The sequence below is a fragment of the Mesoplodon densirostris genome, chromosome 16 (assembly GCF_025265405.1).
Source record: "Mesoplodon densirostris isolate mMesDen1 chromosome 16, mMesDen1 primary haplotype, whole genome shotgun sequence".
NCBI lineage: Eukaryota > Metazoa > Chordata > Mammalia > Artiodactyla > Ziphiidae > Mesoplodon > Mesoplodon densirostris.
The window spans coordinates 86,583,494-86,600,272 of NC_082676.1; the positions used below are offsets into that span (position 1 = coordinate 86,583,494).

Sequence of the window (16,779 nt, forward strand, 5' to 3'; positions counted from 1 at the left end):
GGCAGGGGGAGTCGGGGTGATGTCGCCAGAGAGAGTGCAGGAATGGGTGGAGGAGGGGGCAGGGAGGAAGGAGAGCTGAGGATTGATTTGAGTCCTGTTTCCCCTCTGGGTAGGTTCTGACCCACTGTTGCCACTTGTTGAAATTATTCGGCGCTTAGGGTTTTCTGAGCCTCACCTCTTCCTACCAGTCTCTCTTCCTTTGGCCTCTAGTAACCTTCCCTTTCCACACCATGTAATTGGAACATATATCGCTGTGATTGCTAATTAACTTTTTTTTTTACTTTTATTATGAAATAATTACAGGTTCACAGGAAATTTTCCCTGGTGGTTACATTTTATGTATCTATAGTGCAATATCAAAACTAGGAGACTGACATTGGTACAATGTATGTGTGGGATTCTGAGACTTACTGTCACCTGTGTAGTTTTGTGTAACCAGTGCTGCTTATCAAGATACAGAACTGCCCCATCACCACAGAGATCCCCCTCCCCTCTTTAGTCACACTCACCCTCTTTCCTCTACCAGCCCTAATCCCTAGCAGCCACTAATTTTGTTTTCCACGCCTATGATTTTTTCACTTCAAGAATATTATATAAATGGAATCACATAGTATGTGACCTTCGAGATCCATCTAAGTTGTGTGCTTTAGTAGTTCATTCCTTTTCGTTGCTGAATAGTATTCCATGGTACAGAGGTACCACAGTTGAACCGTTTGTTTATTGAAGTACATCTGGGTTGTTTCTAGTTTGTGGCCATTGTGAATAAAGCTGCTGTGAACATTCCTGCACAGGTTTTTGTGTGGACATAAATTTTCATTTCTCTGGGATAAATGCCCAGGAGTGAGGTTGCTGGGTTGTATGTTAAGCGTATGCTGAATTTTTTTAAGAAACTGAAAAACGATTTTCTAGAGTGGTTGTCCCATTTTACATCTGCACCACCAGTGTGTTAGAGATCACATATCTCTGCATTTGGTGTTGTCACTGCTTTTTGTTCTAGCTGTTTTAATAGACGTGTAGTGATGTCTCATCAAAGTCTTAGTCTGGGGCTTCCCTGGTGGCGCAGTGGTTGAGAGTCCGCCTGCCGATGCAGGGGACACGGGTTCGTGCCCCAGTCTGGGAAGATCCCACATGCTGCGGAGCGGCTGGGCCCGTGAGCCATGGCCACTGAACCTGCGCGTCCGGAGCCTGTGCTCCGCAACAGGAGAGGCCACAACAGTGAGAGGCCCGCGTACAGCAAAAAAAAAAAAAAAAAAAAAAAAGTCTTAGTCTGCTTTTCCCAGATGGCCAGTGAACTTGGACATCCTGTTTTTCATCTGCTTACTTGCTGTGTGTGTGCTCTCTGGTGAAACAACTCTTCATGTCTTTGTCCACTTTCCAACTGGATTGCTTGTTTTTTTAACTATTGAGTTTTGAGCATTCTTTGTATATTCTAAATATGAATCCTTTGTCAGATATGTGGTTGGCAGATATTTTCTACCAGTCGCTAGCTTGTCTTTTCATTTTCTTAAGAGTCTTTTGTAGAGCAAAAGCTTTAATTTTGATGAAGTCCAGTTTATCGATATTTTTCTTTTATGAACCATGCATTTTGTGTCATGTCTAAGGACTGTTCGCCAAGTTGTAGGTCCTGAAGTTTTTCTCCTATGCTATAGTTTTACGTTTTGAGTCAATTTTGTATAAGGTGTGAGGTTTAGGCTAAGGTTTTTGTTTTTTTTTTCCCTTGGCTTATGGACATCCAATTCCCCCAACATCATTTATTGAAAAGGCTACTCTTTATTTAATTGCTTTGGGATCTTCAAAAAAATCAATTGACCGTACTTATGTAGGACCATCTCTGGGTTTTCTGTTATGTTCCATTGATCTGTGTGTCTAGCCCTTCACCAATACTGCGTAGTCTTGCTTACTGTAGCTATGTAATAAATCTGAAATTGGATTCCTCCCCCTTAATTTTTCTTTTTCACAGTTGTTTTAGTTAATCTAGTGCCTTTCCATATAAATTTTAGAATAGTTGTATCTATACCCATAAAAGATTTTGCTGGGATTTTATAGAAATTGTTAGGCCTGTATATCAATTTGGGTGAATTGATATCATTATTATGTTGACGCTTCCAATCCATGAACATGGTATGTCCCTCCATTTATTAGATCTTTGATTTCTTTCATCAACACATTTCTTTCATCAACACATTTTATAGTTTTCAGCATACAAGTCCTGTACATGTTTTGTTAGATTTATACCTAAGTGTTTCATTTTTGTGTGATTATTAATAGTATTCCATTTTAAATTTCAATTTCCATATGTTAATTGCTAGTATATAGAAAGACAGGTGACTTTTGTAGGTTGATTTTTATATCCTACATCCTATATCCTTGCTGAATTAACTTGAATTCTAGGAGTTTCTTTGGTATATTCCTTTGGATTTTCTACATAGACCATCATTTCATCTGTAAATAGGCTTAGTTTTATTTTTTTTCTCTCTAATCCATGTACCTTATATTTCTTTCCTTCACCTTACCACACTGGCTAGAACCATGCTGAATAGCAGTGATAAAAGTGGGCATCCTTGTCTTGTTCTCACTCTTAGAGGGAAGCATTCAGTCTTTCACCATTGATTTTGATGTTAGCTGTAGAGTTTTTGCCAATGTTCTTTATGAAGTTAAAGAAGTTCTCTATTCCTAGTTTTCTGAGAGTTTTTATTATTAGTGGGTGTTAATTTTTTAAATCCACATATCTGTCTCCCTAGCCAGATTCTGAGTGTCCAGAGCTCGGACATTGCTTCATAAGCATTTTGTTTTCCCACAGTGCCTATCTCAGGGCTTTGCCCCAGGGAAGCATTAAACAAGTTTGTGGATCAGAAGGACTGGCCATGGTCACCAGTGGCAGATGGGCCTGGACCCTGAGGAGGGAGCTCACAGGAACATCTCTAACCAGGCAGTCCAGGTCCCTGGGTCTGGAGGGGAGACTGTAGCTAGTTTCTGGTCACCATTACCACTCACCTTGGTGGTTCAAGGCAGCTGCTACAGCAGAGGCAGGCAGCACGGACTCATCTCCTTTGCCCTGGTTTGGGGTAAACCATCAAGCTGCACACTGTCAATGGGGGATTGTATGTTATGTGACTTATACTCCAACAAGGCTGTTCTTTGTTTTAAAAAAAGTAAGTGTCAGCTGGGCAGTGATGTCCTGCCATTCTCTGTGCTAAGGGACAGGATACTGCTGTCCATCGTTCCAGGTCCCCCAGCCACTCGGAGCCAGCCAAGGCCTTTCCAGGTAGGGAGGGACCCTTCTGCTCTGGCTCATCCAGTACTGATGCTGCCAGGGAGTATTCAGGGGGTCCAGTCAGAAGAACTTAGAAACTTCCTTAGATGCTGTGTTGCTAACTTTGAAATACTAACCTGAGAAAGATGGAATAGACCTACTTCCTTCCTGCCCAGAGAGGCAGTTTTCACCACGATAGTATTTTCCACAATTTGGCCACTTTCCGTAATACTATTTTAGTTTAGGCTGTTTCTCTGTCCCCTTGACCCTGTCAGTGAGGTAAGGAAAAGGCAGAAAATCCTAACTTTATTTATTTTAGTTTATTTTTTACATCTTTATTGGAGTATAATTGCTTCTAACTTTATTTTTAACAGTGAGGAAACAAGCAAATCAATGAAAAATAGTTTCTCATCATCGCAAATCTAGAACGTGATCCCCCAGCTCCTGTTTTCAATGGGCGGGCCGCTTGACTTGTGTCCATTTCGGTCTGTTCCCGTCTCGTGACTGCCTGTGTGTTTATGTTCCCCACTCCTTTTAAGTTGGGCTGAGCATTGCATCCTCTGGTGTTGAGGAGCTGCCAGATGTCAGTGATGATGACAGCTGTAACTACAGTTGTAGTTGTCTTAAAACACTGTCTCTTTCACTGACGTGGTTCACGCTTCATTTTCAAATGTCACTTTGCTGAGTTTGTTGCCGCTTCCTCCCCATTCAATTTTCTGCCTTCCGGGACCTTTTCAAATGAGTGACAGCAAAGGGCAGGCCTGTGATGTGATCTGTGTGTCCATCTGTCTTAATACAGTTACATTCCTGGGAGCAAGACATTCATGCCAGGACAAACCAAGAGACAAGTCCTGGTTGCAGCTTGTGAGTTTCCTGCTGTATGACGATTAATGCCCACGTCGAGGTTCTCTGCTGTGATTTAGCCTTTGCAGCACAATGAAATCCTTTGATTTCTTTTCTTTCCTAGGGCTCAAGGGTTCTGGTTGATGCACGAGACAAGCTTGGTATTCCTTGGCAGTATTCTGAAAATGAGAAGCACGGGATGTTCCTCATGGCTTTTGAGAACAAAGCAGGGCTGCCCGTGGAGCCTGCCACCTTTCAGCTGTACGTACCTGCTCTGAGCGCGCTCTGGAGGGATTCGGGCATCAGGGAAGCTTTCAGCCGGAGGAGCGAGTTTCAGCTGGTGAGTGAGCCCTCTGTCTGGACTACACGACTGTGTTCTTGACCTTTGGTAGAATTTCCTTTAAAAACTGTAAAAGTACAGGCAAGCTATAAATTGCTCTAAACCCTGATATTTAAGAACAGAAACACGTAACAGAGGCTAATTGAGCTATCTAAATGGTTTGAGAGGAACAAAATTAATTAACTCAGGCTAGATAAATGTTTCTGTCCAAGGAACATGAAGGATTCATAAAATAGTCAAGATTGGTGTAACTCAGGGAACTCACATTTTCTAGATCTTGTTCATAGTAGGAAATTAATGTGTCCTTAAGAGAACTTTCCAGCTGTGAAGTATGGGTCCTGCCTGGAAAATCATGAATGTTTTTAGATCTATGCCTGGGAAGCTAATCTGAACCCTTCCAAGTTGTTCCCTTAGGAGTCTTTCCTTTTATTTTAAGGTCTGAAAGTTTCACAAAGCCTCGTCATCTTTGTCACTTAGCTTCATTTAGGATATGAGTCTTTAAACAGAAAATTTGGGGTGTTTAGCCTATTTGCATTCTGTTTTTTTCCTAAGTATCCTTCAACATTAACTGCATATGAAGATGAGTATCATATTTCTCCTATAACTAGAATAGATGTGCCCGGCTGATATAAATGCACCCCCTGGGGGGTATCCAGAAATTGCACTGACCTTCACATCACTTTGCCCCTGAGAAACAGGTTCCCAAGTTTTAAGTCACCAGTCCCTTGCCTTTCTTTATGGTGTTGCCATACTATGTATTTATTTTTTAAAAAGAGTCTTGAGTTTTCCCTGTTTTCAAACTTTACGTAAATGGTTTCATCCTGTATGTATTCTTCCGTGACTTGCACTTTTCACCCAGTATTTTGAAATTTATTCATGCAGTGCATGTGGCTGTGGTCCTTTCATGTTCGCTGCTGTCTGCTATCCTATTGTGTGGACGTACTCGGATGCATCCGTTCTCTCGTGCATATACTTTGGAATCGTTTTCCATGTTTTGCTATTACAAACAAATCTGCTGCGCTCTCTCCCGTGCGCCCCAGATGCACGTGTTCAGGGGTCTCCAGGACATCTACCGAGGAGGGGAATTGGCCAGTTGTAGGGCATATATGCCTCCAAATAGACAAGATAGGTCACGTTATTTTCCAAAGTGATTATACCAGTTGTGCTTCTGCCAGCAATTTTTAAGAATCTCCTTTTAGCCGAAGGAGCCAAGGTATGCTATATTTTTATAGTATCTCCTTAGGGTTTAATTGACGTTTCCCAGACTTATTGGCTGTATGTGTTTCCTCTTCTGGGAAATGCCTATTCATGTCTTTTGCCAGTTTTTTCTAATGAGTTATGTGTACTTTTCTCATTTATTTGCGGGCTTCTGCACAGTCTGCCTGATAATCCTCTCAGTTCAGCTTCCTTGTACTCTTCACCTGATCTCCCCTGATGCTCACGTCTTACACAATCGTAGCACACTCGTCAAAAGCGGGAAATGGATGTTGGTATGGTACTGTTAATTAACCCATAGACCTCATTCAGGTTTAACCGCTTTTCCTCTAAAAGCCCTTCTTACAAGGCAGGATCGGGCTCGGGACCCCACCCTGCATTTAGTCCTTGTTTCTCCTGAGTCTGCTGTCAGTGACAGCCCCTCGGTCTCTCCTGGGTTTTCATGACCTTGACACATTGAAAGAGCACCAGTCAGTCATTTTGTAGAATGTCCCTGTTTGGGTTTGTCTGGTGTTTTCTCATCATTAGAATGAGATGATGCGTTTTTTGGCAAGAAAACCACTGAAGTGATGTGTCTGCTCAGAGCATCCTGTCAGGGGTACATGCTCTCGATATGTCCAGTTCCTGGCGATATGAGCCTTGATTACTCGGTTAACAGGGTGTTTGCCAGGTTTCTCCACTATAAAGTTACTACTGTTCTCTGTAACATAAATATTTGGGGGAGATACTTTGCAACTATGCAAATATCCTGTTTCTCTTCAAGCTTCTGCCCACTAATTTTACTGTCCATCGGTGTATCTGAAGGATGACATTTTTAGAACTCTTTCATTTTCACATTCATTCTCAAGTTAAGTTTAAAAATTAAAGTGAAAGAGTCAGATGAACTAGAAGACAGAGTTGCCATAGAAAGGAAATTTTAATCTTCTAAAGGGCAGGAACATCAGAAACAGCGAGGGAATACACAATATCTAAGTGTGAAATTGGGGTTTTAAGTCTTCCCTTCCCCCTCCGCCCCAATAAACTCACATGGTCTGGGGAAGAAGATTCTACTCTCTTTAGAGCTTGGATGGAAATTGCTGTTATCAATTGAGAATTTACCAAAGAAGGAAATATAAACGTCCTGAGCTGAATATTTGCAAGTAGTGTTTAACAGCGTGGTGGGATGGTTTTGTGAGACTTGTGCGTTCGCCGTCCTCGGTGGGGCGCAGTGTTTTGGAGCAGGGAGGGCCCTCCTGGCTGGTACACGGAGCCCTTGGCTCGCTACACACGGGGAAATAAGCCCAAAGTTCATAGCTTCCCAAAGCCCTATCTTCTTTTTTTTTTTTTTAAACCGTGACATACAGGAATCTTTGTTCCCTGACGAGGCATTGCACCCGTGCCCCCTACAGTGGAATCGCAGAGTCTTAACCACTGGACCACCAGAGAAGTCTCCAGGGCCCTGTCTTCTTAGCAGTCACTATGAGGAACTCGGGCCTAAAAGGCCAGTCTGCTTATTTCTTTCTATAGTCACTTATTAGTTAAGAATTTATGGGGCACCTACTGTGTGCGAGGCACTGTGCAGTATGCTGGGGACATGGCAGGGAATAAGACCAAAAATGAGCCTGTCTCCAGAGAGCCTTTGCTCTGGACCTGAACCTGGCGAGTGATTAGGGGGAGGTTGGCTCCAGGTGGGTCCATCATCCCATCGTTTTGATCTTATGCTTCAAACAGCCCGACTTTGTGAGGGTGTGGTTACCTGACAAGTGTTCACATGTTGTGTGCTTTTGAACTGCGACGACCGAAAGCAAATATGGAACTGCTGATTTTGTTTATTGGAGGGTAGGTATTTGAGTGTCTGTTATTCTGATGTTTCATACTTTTCTATATTTTTATTTAAAAAATTATAGAGCATCTTGTTAACTCGATGGACAATAGGCCCTTAATAGTCTTTATGTCAAGATAGACAGTTGCAACCTAAGCGTCTTAACACGGTGTGGTCAGTTTTCTCTTCAGATCCTTTGCTTAGTGTCAGAAACCTTTCCAGGGTGATGTCTCAGCAACTAGTTTTGTTACCTTTCTTCCCTCCCCGGGTGACGGAACTCTTAGAGCCTTTGACAGTCTCTCAGTGGAGACCCAGCCGCCATGAGACCTGCTGTCAGCCAGGTGTTAGACGCTGCCTGTTTCCTCTGCTCCCTCGGTTTTCCTTGCCATTCCAGGCAGAGGCAGAAACAAAGAGGGGAAGAAGAAAGGCAGTGTCTGGTGACTGCCTTGTGAGGGCCTTTCCTCCTCAGAGGGGTCTCGCCCTGTCCCGAAAAGGAGAAACCTTGCCCTTCTCACAAGTCACCTGTTCCTGCATATTCACTGATGTCAACTGCCATTGAGACACAGGATTCGATAGCACTTCTCTGGCTTCATAAAAAAGAAAGGAAGATAACCTTGCTATGTTAGACCGTATCTTTTAAAACACATTTGAGGAAGACATAGCAGAACACTAAAAGAGAAGTTTTTGTCATAAGTATAAGTCGCATAAATATCGTCTACTTACATGCCCTTTCTCCAGTAAGAGAATTTCGAACTTGTTAAACACATCTGGCAAATTATCATTAACTAATGTGCTTATGATACAGCACATGGATAGTATTTCCATGATCTGCTTTCTGTTACATACACCTTTTAATCTGGGGTCTAGTTCTGGAATGGTGCAGCAGATGGACCGGCGGTCTTTTGTGTGTATGTAACTCCTGCACTGATAGTGACTGGGAATTTGTACATCATGGTCCTCCCTGCCGGGCAGTGTGGTGGGTGCTCTTTCAGTGAGCCTTTTCTGTGTGCTGGGCACTCTGCCGAGGTCAAGTGCAGTTTCCTCAAAAAGCTGGTAAGACAGATATCCAGCAAACAATTGGAATAAAATGTGCTAAGAAGTATAACAGGAATATCCAGCTACATTAGGCATAAAGGGAAAAGGTAGGCAGTCCCACCTGGCGGGAGGAGTGGGGAGATGTTTTTGGAGGAGACCTTCTCAAGATTAGGTAGGAGCGAACCGGGGGCACGGTTGGGAGTGAGGTGGCAGGGGGAGCCTCGCCAGGGAGCTGCGGAGCTCCGTGCAGCCCGAGCAGCGGTGCTGCCCCAGGAGAGGCCGCCCCGGCCGGTCGGCAGGCTTTGGTGTGCAGGGAACAGCTCTCCCACTCAAACTGCCTTAACGACAAGGGACTCGGTTGGCTAAGTGCGGGGCTGGGGGCGAGGCGGGGGCTTTACGTGTGGTTTGCGCTGCTTCTCCTCGCTTTTCGTGCCTCTGCCCCTCCTCCGTGCCAGGTCAGTTCTGGCCTGGCTGCCCCTGAGCAAGGCCTCGGCAGTGCCCGCCACCTCCTGGAGCAGAGGGGTCCTGTGCAGAGAGGTGCTGTCCAGGGCTGCCGAGGCCTGAGTGTCTCCACCCCTCACCCTCCTGCCTGCGGGCACGTGGTCTGCAGGCGGCACAGCGGGGGTGGGGGGGTTGACCACGCGGGCCACACAGAGCAGCTGGGAGTCACCTGTAAGCAGAGGGGCCAGTGAGGGGTGTAGAGAGAGAGGAGCGGACCCGATTGCCAGTGCTTCCAGCAACCTCTGTCGGTAGCATGTACGATGGGCTGAAGTGGGGCAGACTGGAGGCGAAGGCCGTGGGGGGCTCCTGTAGGAGTCCGGTTAAGGGACTGTGAACTTGGACCTGGGCAGGAGGGGTTCCCTTAGCCTTAGGCCTTAGTCTTAGGATTTACCACTCCTGGTTCTTTGCACAACTCTTTGCTTGTTATCCAGTTAATCATCCTCTTCATCATCGTCGTGCCCTCCAAACATGCCATGTGAGCAGGGAAGATCAGTAGGTACAGAGCTGCCAGCATAAACTGAACCAGTTTTTGCTTTTCACAACTGTACTCTTGAAATTGCAGCCCAGCAGCTGCATTTAACAACTTACTGTTCCTATGGGTTCAGTGTGTCTTTTCTTAGAGGATTGGACAGTCACAGGGGAGTTTGGTACCTCTGCTCGAGTCCTCACCTAACTTCCTCTTGTCCGATTATGAGCCTGGCATTTGCTTGTTCAGAAGTTTGGGGGACTTTCCACAGATGAATGTTCAGCACACATGGAGAGTACAGTTCGTTCTCTCCTTGGATGCTTTTTGCTTCACACTTGGATATTAAAAAAAAGTTCACTGTATTGTGAATCGTTTTTTACTTCCTTCCAGTTCCTATTTCAAAGTGGCAGGGCCTTGTGCTTTCTTGAAAATGTCTTCATCCTCTTGGCTTTGGAAGATGGAGCTGGAGACTCAGTTCAGAGGAGGGGGTTTATGTTGATGGCACAGTGTTTCTTGATTTCTGGAAGTCAAGTGATTGTGCTAATTACAGAGGTTTCTTTTTTCTGTAGTGTTTAGAAGAATTGAGTCTTTGTAACACTACCAGAGATGGCTAAATTGCTAGAAAAGGCTCACTCTAAGGCTGAATTTTACATGTAGAGGAGAGATCCATCACGGTTGTGTGTGTGTATGCTGCTGCGTTAGAACCAGTTGGGTGTGAGGTTTTAAGAGGAAAATCACCCTGCGGCGAAGTGAGTGACGTGCTATAAGTACAAGAAGAATCACTGGAATTACCCGCCTAGTTCCTGACATAAAATCCACGTGTTGGGCTCAATTTTTGTAATGTCTGGGGCTTTGGAATTACTCCGGGTTTATTGCATCAGCTCACGGAGGCATGGTCCACATTGTCAGCACGGCCTGTGGTCTTTGCCCACCCCTCACCCGATGGATGTGCTTTTTAAGGGCTGGAGAACCATGGTTTACAGGTTCTCAGGCTTGGAATGCTTCTTTGGTGAAGCTCTGGGATAAAGTAGTGCCCAGAATTCTCCTTTGCATTCCTGAAACAAACATCAGCTTGTGCTGTGTGGTGGTTACATCTTTTTAGGAAAAAAAAAAAGAATGAACCAATCACTTTCCAGAAAGGCCTGACACCCCAGGTTAATGTTCCTTTGGAAACTTGCCTGTGCTTTTGATATTTTAATTGGGTTTCAAAATTCTTTCCCTGAGCTTTCTTAGTAAGGAAGTTTTTGAGGTGCTAGAGGGTGGGGCTAAGTGGAAGATGGGGTGATTTGCAGCCACAGTAACTTTTTGTAACTTTCTTTGAGTCCACATGAAACAAAGTGACATGTAGTGAACAGGCAATTTGGGGCATTTTCCGTGCCCAGTCCCCTGTCCTTCTAGGAAAGGAATCTACTCTATAATGGCTTGGTGGTTACTTTGAGCAACTTGAGGGACAGTGTCACGGTGGCTGGTTGACTAGGAATAAGTCCTAAAGTAGCAGCATGTTTGGCGAGTGACAGGTGACACCCGTGGGCTATTTGGGGGTAGCAGTGCTGTGAGAGTCTAGAGGTCTCTCTGCCAGCCTTGAGTGTTTCCCAGGTCCACCCCTTGTTTGTTGTAATCCTTTTGCTTCTTCCTCTTTTCTCTGCTATTAAGATATCCTATCTCTTGATTTTTTTAAATACCGTAATCCACAGTTTAGATCAGAGGGAGACAAGGGAACCCCCAGAAAGTGTGATAGGGACGGTGCCTTCAGCCCAGATTTTCCTGTGGTACAGTCTGGAACATTTCAAAGAGTCTTTCTACTTCGAAACGCCAGTGGTCCCCTGCTGTTTGTGGCAGGCGGCAAGATTCCTGGGTGTCTGTACTTTTACCGTGAAGCTGAGTTTCATGTGATGGGAAACCCCAAACAGCAGTGACTCTTCCTTTTCCCTGTCACATGAAAGAAGGGGTAGCCGGGTGGGTCTCTGTCCAGACCCTTCCCCGTGTCCTCCTCCGTGGCGCCTGTCCTCAGACGTGGCCACCAGCCTGCGTCCCAGCCAGACAGGAGGGGGCGGAAGGAGAGTCCACGCCCTGTCTTTTAGGGCGGCTTCACGCGGGTGCGGCCCAGCGCGCCCGCCTCGCCCCCGTCCCTGCCCTCGCCCCCGCCGGCTGGTACTGGGTCCTGCAGCCTCTGCCAGAGCCCTTTTTGGACCTTTTGCCTCTGAGATGATGGGGGAGGGGGCGGTGATGGGGGGCTGCTGGTACTTTGTGTGGACCCCAGGGAAGGCAGGGTCGGGCGTGCTATTCTCGCAGCGTTATATTGAGGCTGTGAAATCTCGCAACTGCGAAATCTCGCAACTGTGCTTTCGGTCTTGTGTGTCTTTTTTAGCTTCATGGAATTCATTCGTTCAGCAAATGTTTGTGGAGCAGCCACCCCGTGTCAGGCACTCTTATAAATCCTGGGAAATAGTAGCGAACAAACAAACAAATCCCGGCCCATGTGGAGCTGACTTTCTGACAAGAGGAGAGAGACAGTAAATAAATTAGTAATAGATGTGTGTGTGCACGCGCACGTGCATTATGTGTACCAGTATGTGCACGCATGCACGAGCATACATGTTGTGTGATTAGAGAAAAGTGAAGCGGGGACCTGGGTAGAGAGTGTGGAGAGGAGCCTCGATGGAGAAACAGGGTGGTCACGGGGACTTTCCGTAGCGATTCTTGGGCCTCCCCACCTTTTGTTTTCCCTTCCATCGTGGTGGCCGAGCTGGGAATGTGGCCACAGGGCCAGGCTGCATGTTCTACTCTCCCTGGTTGGGTGCAGCTGTGGAACCAAGATCTGAGACTGGCCCTCAAAATGACCGGACAGTCCGTCCCGGCCTCTCTCCTCCTTCCCGCAAGCCGTCCAGTGTCGAGAACGTGGGCAGTGGGCAGGCAGCGCAAACCTAAGAGGAAGCAACACACACCATGTGGCCGAGGCACCCCAGCCCACGTTTGTTGAAGCCTCCATGTTTTCGTTCATTGCCCTAACTGATGGAGCTCCCCTGAGTGGCGTTTGAGAACTCTCTGAAGGAGACGGGAAGGCAAGCCCTGGGGGAAGAGGGAAGCGTGTTCTAGCCCAGAAGAGTAACAAGTGCAAAGGCCCTGGGGTGGGGGCAAGTGTTGTGTCCCAGATGGGGGGAGGGGTCTGCAGAGCAGAGGGGCTTATGGAGGCCTTGTGAGGGGCCACTGGAAGGGCTTCGGCTTTGGGCAGAGGAGTCATACGGTTTGATTTACGTTTTACTCAGATCACTTTGGCAGCTGAATGGATAAAAGAAACAGGGAGGCCCTTTGGAGGCTTTTGCCATAATCTAGGTGGCAGGTGACAGTGGCTGAACTGAGTGTGGTGGTGCCGGGGGCGATGAGGAGTGGCTGGGTCTGAGTATCTGAGACCCAGAGAGGAGTGTGTAGGTTATGTAGTGTCACTGCCCGTCCAGCTTAGGGATTCTCTCGGCATCAGGCCTGATGGTCGATATTGAGCCCGGTATTTTATCTTTCAAATTTCGGACACTGGTGGAGAGTCCATTTCTCTTCGTTGTGATGGCTCCCAGGCTGCTCCACGTGTCTGGACCAGCACCCAGAGCACAAAGCATGTGCAGCCACACCCGTGCCCATCCAAATGTGTCCGGCACCTTATTCTCGAGGTCCGTGCTCTCCGCCAGGACACACATTTCGTACTGTATGACCCAGCCTTTCTGCGAAGATCAGTTGCCCTTCATTTCCTCAGGTCTTACCATTAAGAATGCCAAGAGGAAAGATCTTGAGCTGAGGAAGGCGAAGTTAAAGCAGCTTAGAGACCCCATACCTCCCCCAGGTGCTGTCAGTCCCAGTGTGTGCTGGGTAGCCATGAGTTGTGTTCTGAAGTCTCCAGGTAGTATTTGGTTATAGGGTTTAATTAGTGAAAACTGAAGCCAGCAAATTGTACCAGTTTACACTCCTACCAGCTGTACCTTCTTGAATGGTGTATCAGAGGATTTTCCTCCAATCCCTCAGTCATACTAGTTTTATTCTTCTTCTTAAATTTTTACCAGCCTGATAAGTGAAAATTCCCATGATTTTTAGTTCTTTTCATGTGTTGATTAGCCATTTATACTTATTCTTTTGTGCGTTGCTATTGATACCCTTTGCTTCTTTTTTTCTGTTGGGAATAAGCACCATTAGGTGCTCCTTTTTTCTAACACATTTTGTTTTTAACTTTTTATATTGAAATAATTCTAGATTCACAGGAAGTCTAAAAGATAGGACAAAGAGGTCCCTCACATCCTTCACCCAGTTTCCCCTAATGGTCAAGTTACATCTTATGTGACTACAGTCTGATATGAAAACCATGAACCAGCCATCGGTACCCCGTGCGTGTGTGGTTCTCCATCGTGTTATCACATGGGGTTGGCGTAACCACCACTTTGATCAAGATAAGACCTGCCCTGTCCCCACAGAGATGGCCCTCCTGCTGACCCTCTATAGTCACCCTGCCCTCCTCCCTCCCCCATCCCTCACCCCGGCAACCACTTATTTGTTCTCCATCTCTAACATTCTGTCATTTGGGGAATATTGTGCAAATGGAATCAGATAGAATGTGACCTTTGGAGGCTGATGCTTGTCACTCATAATGCCGTTGAGATAGATACACCCAGGTTGTTGCAGTATCGATAGAATATCTTTTCTGAGCCATATTCCATGGTGTGGAGGTGCCACAGTTTTTTTATCTAATTATAGTCAGATACACAGACATATACACATATATGTACACATACAGCTAGATATACATATATTTGAAGAATGCATCATTTTTTTCTGACGTCAGAAATGTCAGAAGTTAGTGAATAATTTCTAAAGAAAATGGAATTATCGGCAATTACTTTCTTAGTTTGGGTTTGATACGGTGTGTGTGTGTGCGAGTTTTTAACCTTTCAAACTAAATTAACTTTGCTAGTGTGGTCCATAGGGGAAAATCTCAGTCTTCCTAAAACTTACTGTTAAGGTTAGAGGGACTTGAGAAACGCTCTAACCAAATCCTATTTGATACTGAGACAATTTGCGGCCTGGGAGTTGAAGAAATGTGCCTGAAGTGGCAAAGCTGATGAGTGGCCCAGCCAAGATTAGGGCGCAGGAACCTTGACTAGCTCTTGCTGGAGGCATGTTCAGGCCTTGGACCCAGCTCTGCAGAGGGCGGCACTCTTAGTTTGCCTCTGGGGTGGCTCTTGCCTGAGGACACAGAAGCAGGAAGTGGAGGTATTTGCTATTCTTGGATCCTGTGCTGGTGAGAAACTTATGTGTTCCTGCTTGTGATGCTGGCCTTTCCCCTCCATTTCATTAATCACAAAGAGTATTATATACTTACAGACCTCAAAAAAGCTATTCCTTAAAAAAATAAAAATGAAGTGTTATGCATTTTAACGTAGATCTTTGTGAAAAATGTTGCTGTAAACCTTTACCTCTGGAGGGTGTGTAAGCCAGTGACATAATGGCCCAGGGGGGAAATGTGATATATAGTAGAATCAATAATGGAATATGTTGCATGATAACAAGGCCAGAAACCCCAAAGAAAGAGAATAATGGATTTGACTAAGTAAACATTTTTAACTGTTGTATGGGAAAAGTCAGCATAAAGAAAGTTAAAAGACAGATGACAAATTAGAAAAAAAATCCACAACATAAAGGTGTTTTCTATATGTTAAGAGAGGGTATAAAACAGCTGCAGCCTGCCTGAGAGAGCTCTTGTAAGTGTATAAAAGAAGACTGAGTGAAAGAAGAAGTAGGATTACCAGCCTTGCTACTAACTATGGAAATGCAAATTAAAGCAGTAATGAGATAACCTTTGTCGGTTAGATTGGTGGTGATTAATAATGTCCTGGGCTGATTGGGGTCATAGGAAATAGGTCCTGCATACACATAGGTGGTGGGAGTATAAAGTGATTCAGTTTCTCAGTTTGTGTCAAAACATAAAGTGCTATATCCTCTGGAGGTAGTTCAACTTCCAAGGAATTTATCCTAAAGCCATAATTATAAGATTTCCGGCTTCTAATTACAGTGGACTAGTTATCTAGAGACTTCTGCTGAAAATAATTTAAAATGCTAGATAAAATGTTAAAAATAACTTTATGAAAGCAGCTAAGTGCTGACAAGATTATAAAGTATGACCAGGCCAAATCCTAAGAGAGAGTTGAACCTCGAGAGATAAGCAGACCCCGAGCAGCGGTTTTTTCCTGAGAGAGCTGGTGATCTAAACCATGAACCTGAGCTATGATGTTTGACAGACTTTTCAGGGGCTCAAAAAGAGGTAGAAACTTAAGATCATCAAAGTTGAGGAATTGGTAAGAGACTCTTCCATAATAAGCTGGGACCTCAGAGGGTGAGGATGAGCCAAAAGTAAAGCCACAAAAGGGGGAGAGAAGAGAGCTTTGTTTGGCTGCTGAGCCAGGGCAGGGAGGAAGGAAGAGGCAAAAGAAAACCCACCTGTAGACTGGCTCCTCAAGGGACTTGCCACCCAGAGTTACAAGAGCAGTCCAAGAACCCCAGTGCTCTGAATTTAGGTTAAAGTGACACCAAACAGGTAGTGTGCCCAAGTAGCAAATGGAAACCCTCTTTGGAAAAGACACTCGAGTCCTAAACCTTGGAGATTCCCCACAAATGATGGGTTTTTTTGGTTGTTTTTTTTGTGTGTGGTACGCGGGCCTCTCACTGTTGTGGCCTCTCCCGTTGCGGAGCACAGGCTCCGGACGCGCAGGCTCAGCAGCCATGGCTCACGGGCCCAGCTGCTCTGCGGCATGTGGGATCCTCCCAGACCGGGGCACGTACCCGTGTCCCCTGCATCGGCAGGCAGACTCTCAACCACTGCGCCACCAGGGAAGCCCACAAATGATGTTTTTGAGGACAGGGCATCACAGAGATAGCCAAAGTCACAAGGAGACAGGGCACGATGCCTAGAATCAGAGGAAAGAACAGACAGCAGAAATGGACCCACAGTCTTCAGGTATTAGACTTATCAGACACAGATTTTAAAACAACTATACTTTATACCTATGTAAAGTTGTACATATAAAGTATGTGTATAAACAACTATTCTTTCTACATATATAACTTTATATGTGTATAAAGAAATAAAAGTTAGAAAATATCTTCAGGAAAAACTGGAAACTTACTAAAAGTGCATATTTTGAAAGAACAAACCAGAACTTCTAGAATTGAAAAATACAAAAACCAAAAGTAAAAGCTTGGTAGTTTGTACCCCGTAAAAGAGAATATTAATAAAGTAGAAGAAATATTGGAAGAAAGTATCAAGAATGTAGAACAGAGAGACAAAAACA

The 16,779-nt window shown here is 45.2% G+C and overlaps 1 protein-coding gene across 1 annotated transcript in view; it reads left to right on the plus strand.

The window, feature by feature from the left end:
* Positions 1 to 16,779, plus strand: part of GNA12 (G protein subunit alpha 12) — a 107,661-nt gene that overhangs the window by 45,057 nt on the left and 45,825 nt on the right. Inside the window, exon 2 of the mRNA XM_060119869.1 lies at positions 4,221 to 4,436. Within this exon, the coding sequence (XP_059975852.1) occupies positions 4,221 to 4,436 (216 nt within the window). The remainder of the gene's footprint in view (positions 1 to 4,220; positions 4,437 to 16,779) is intronic.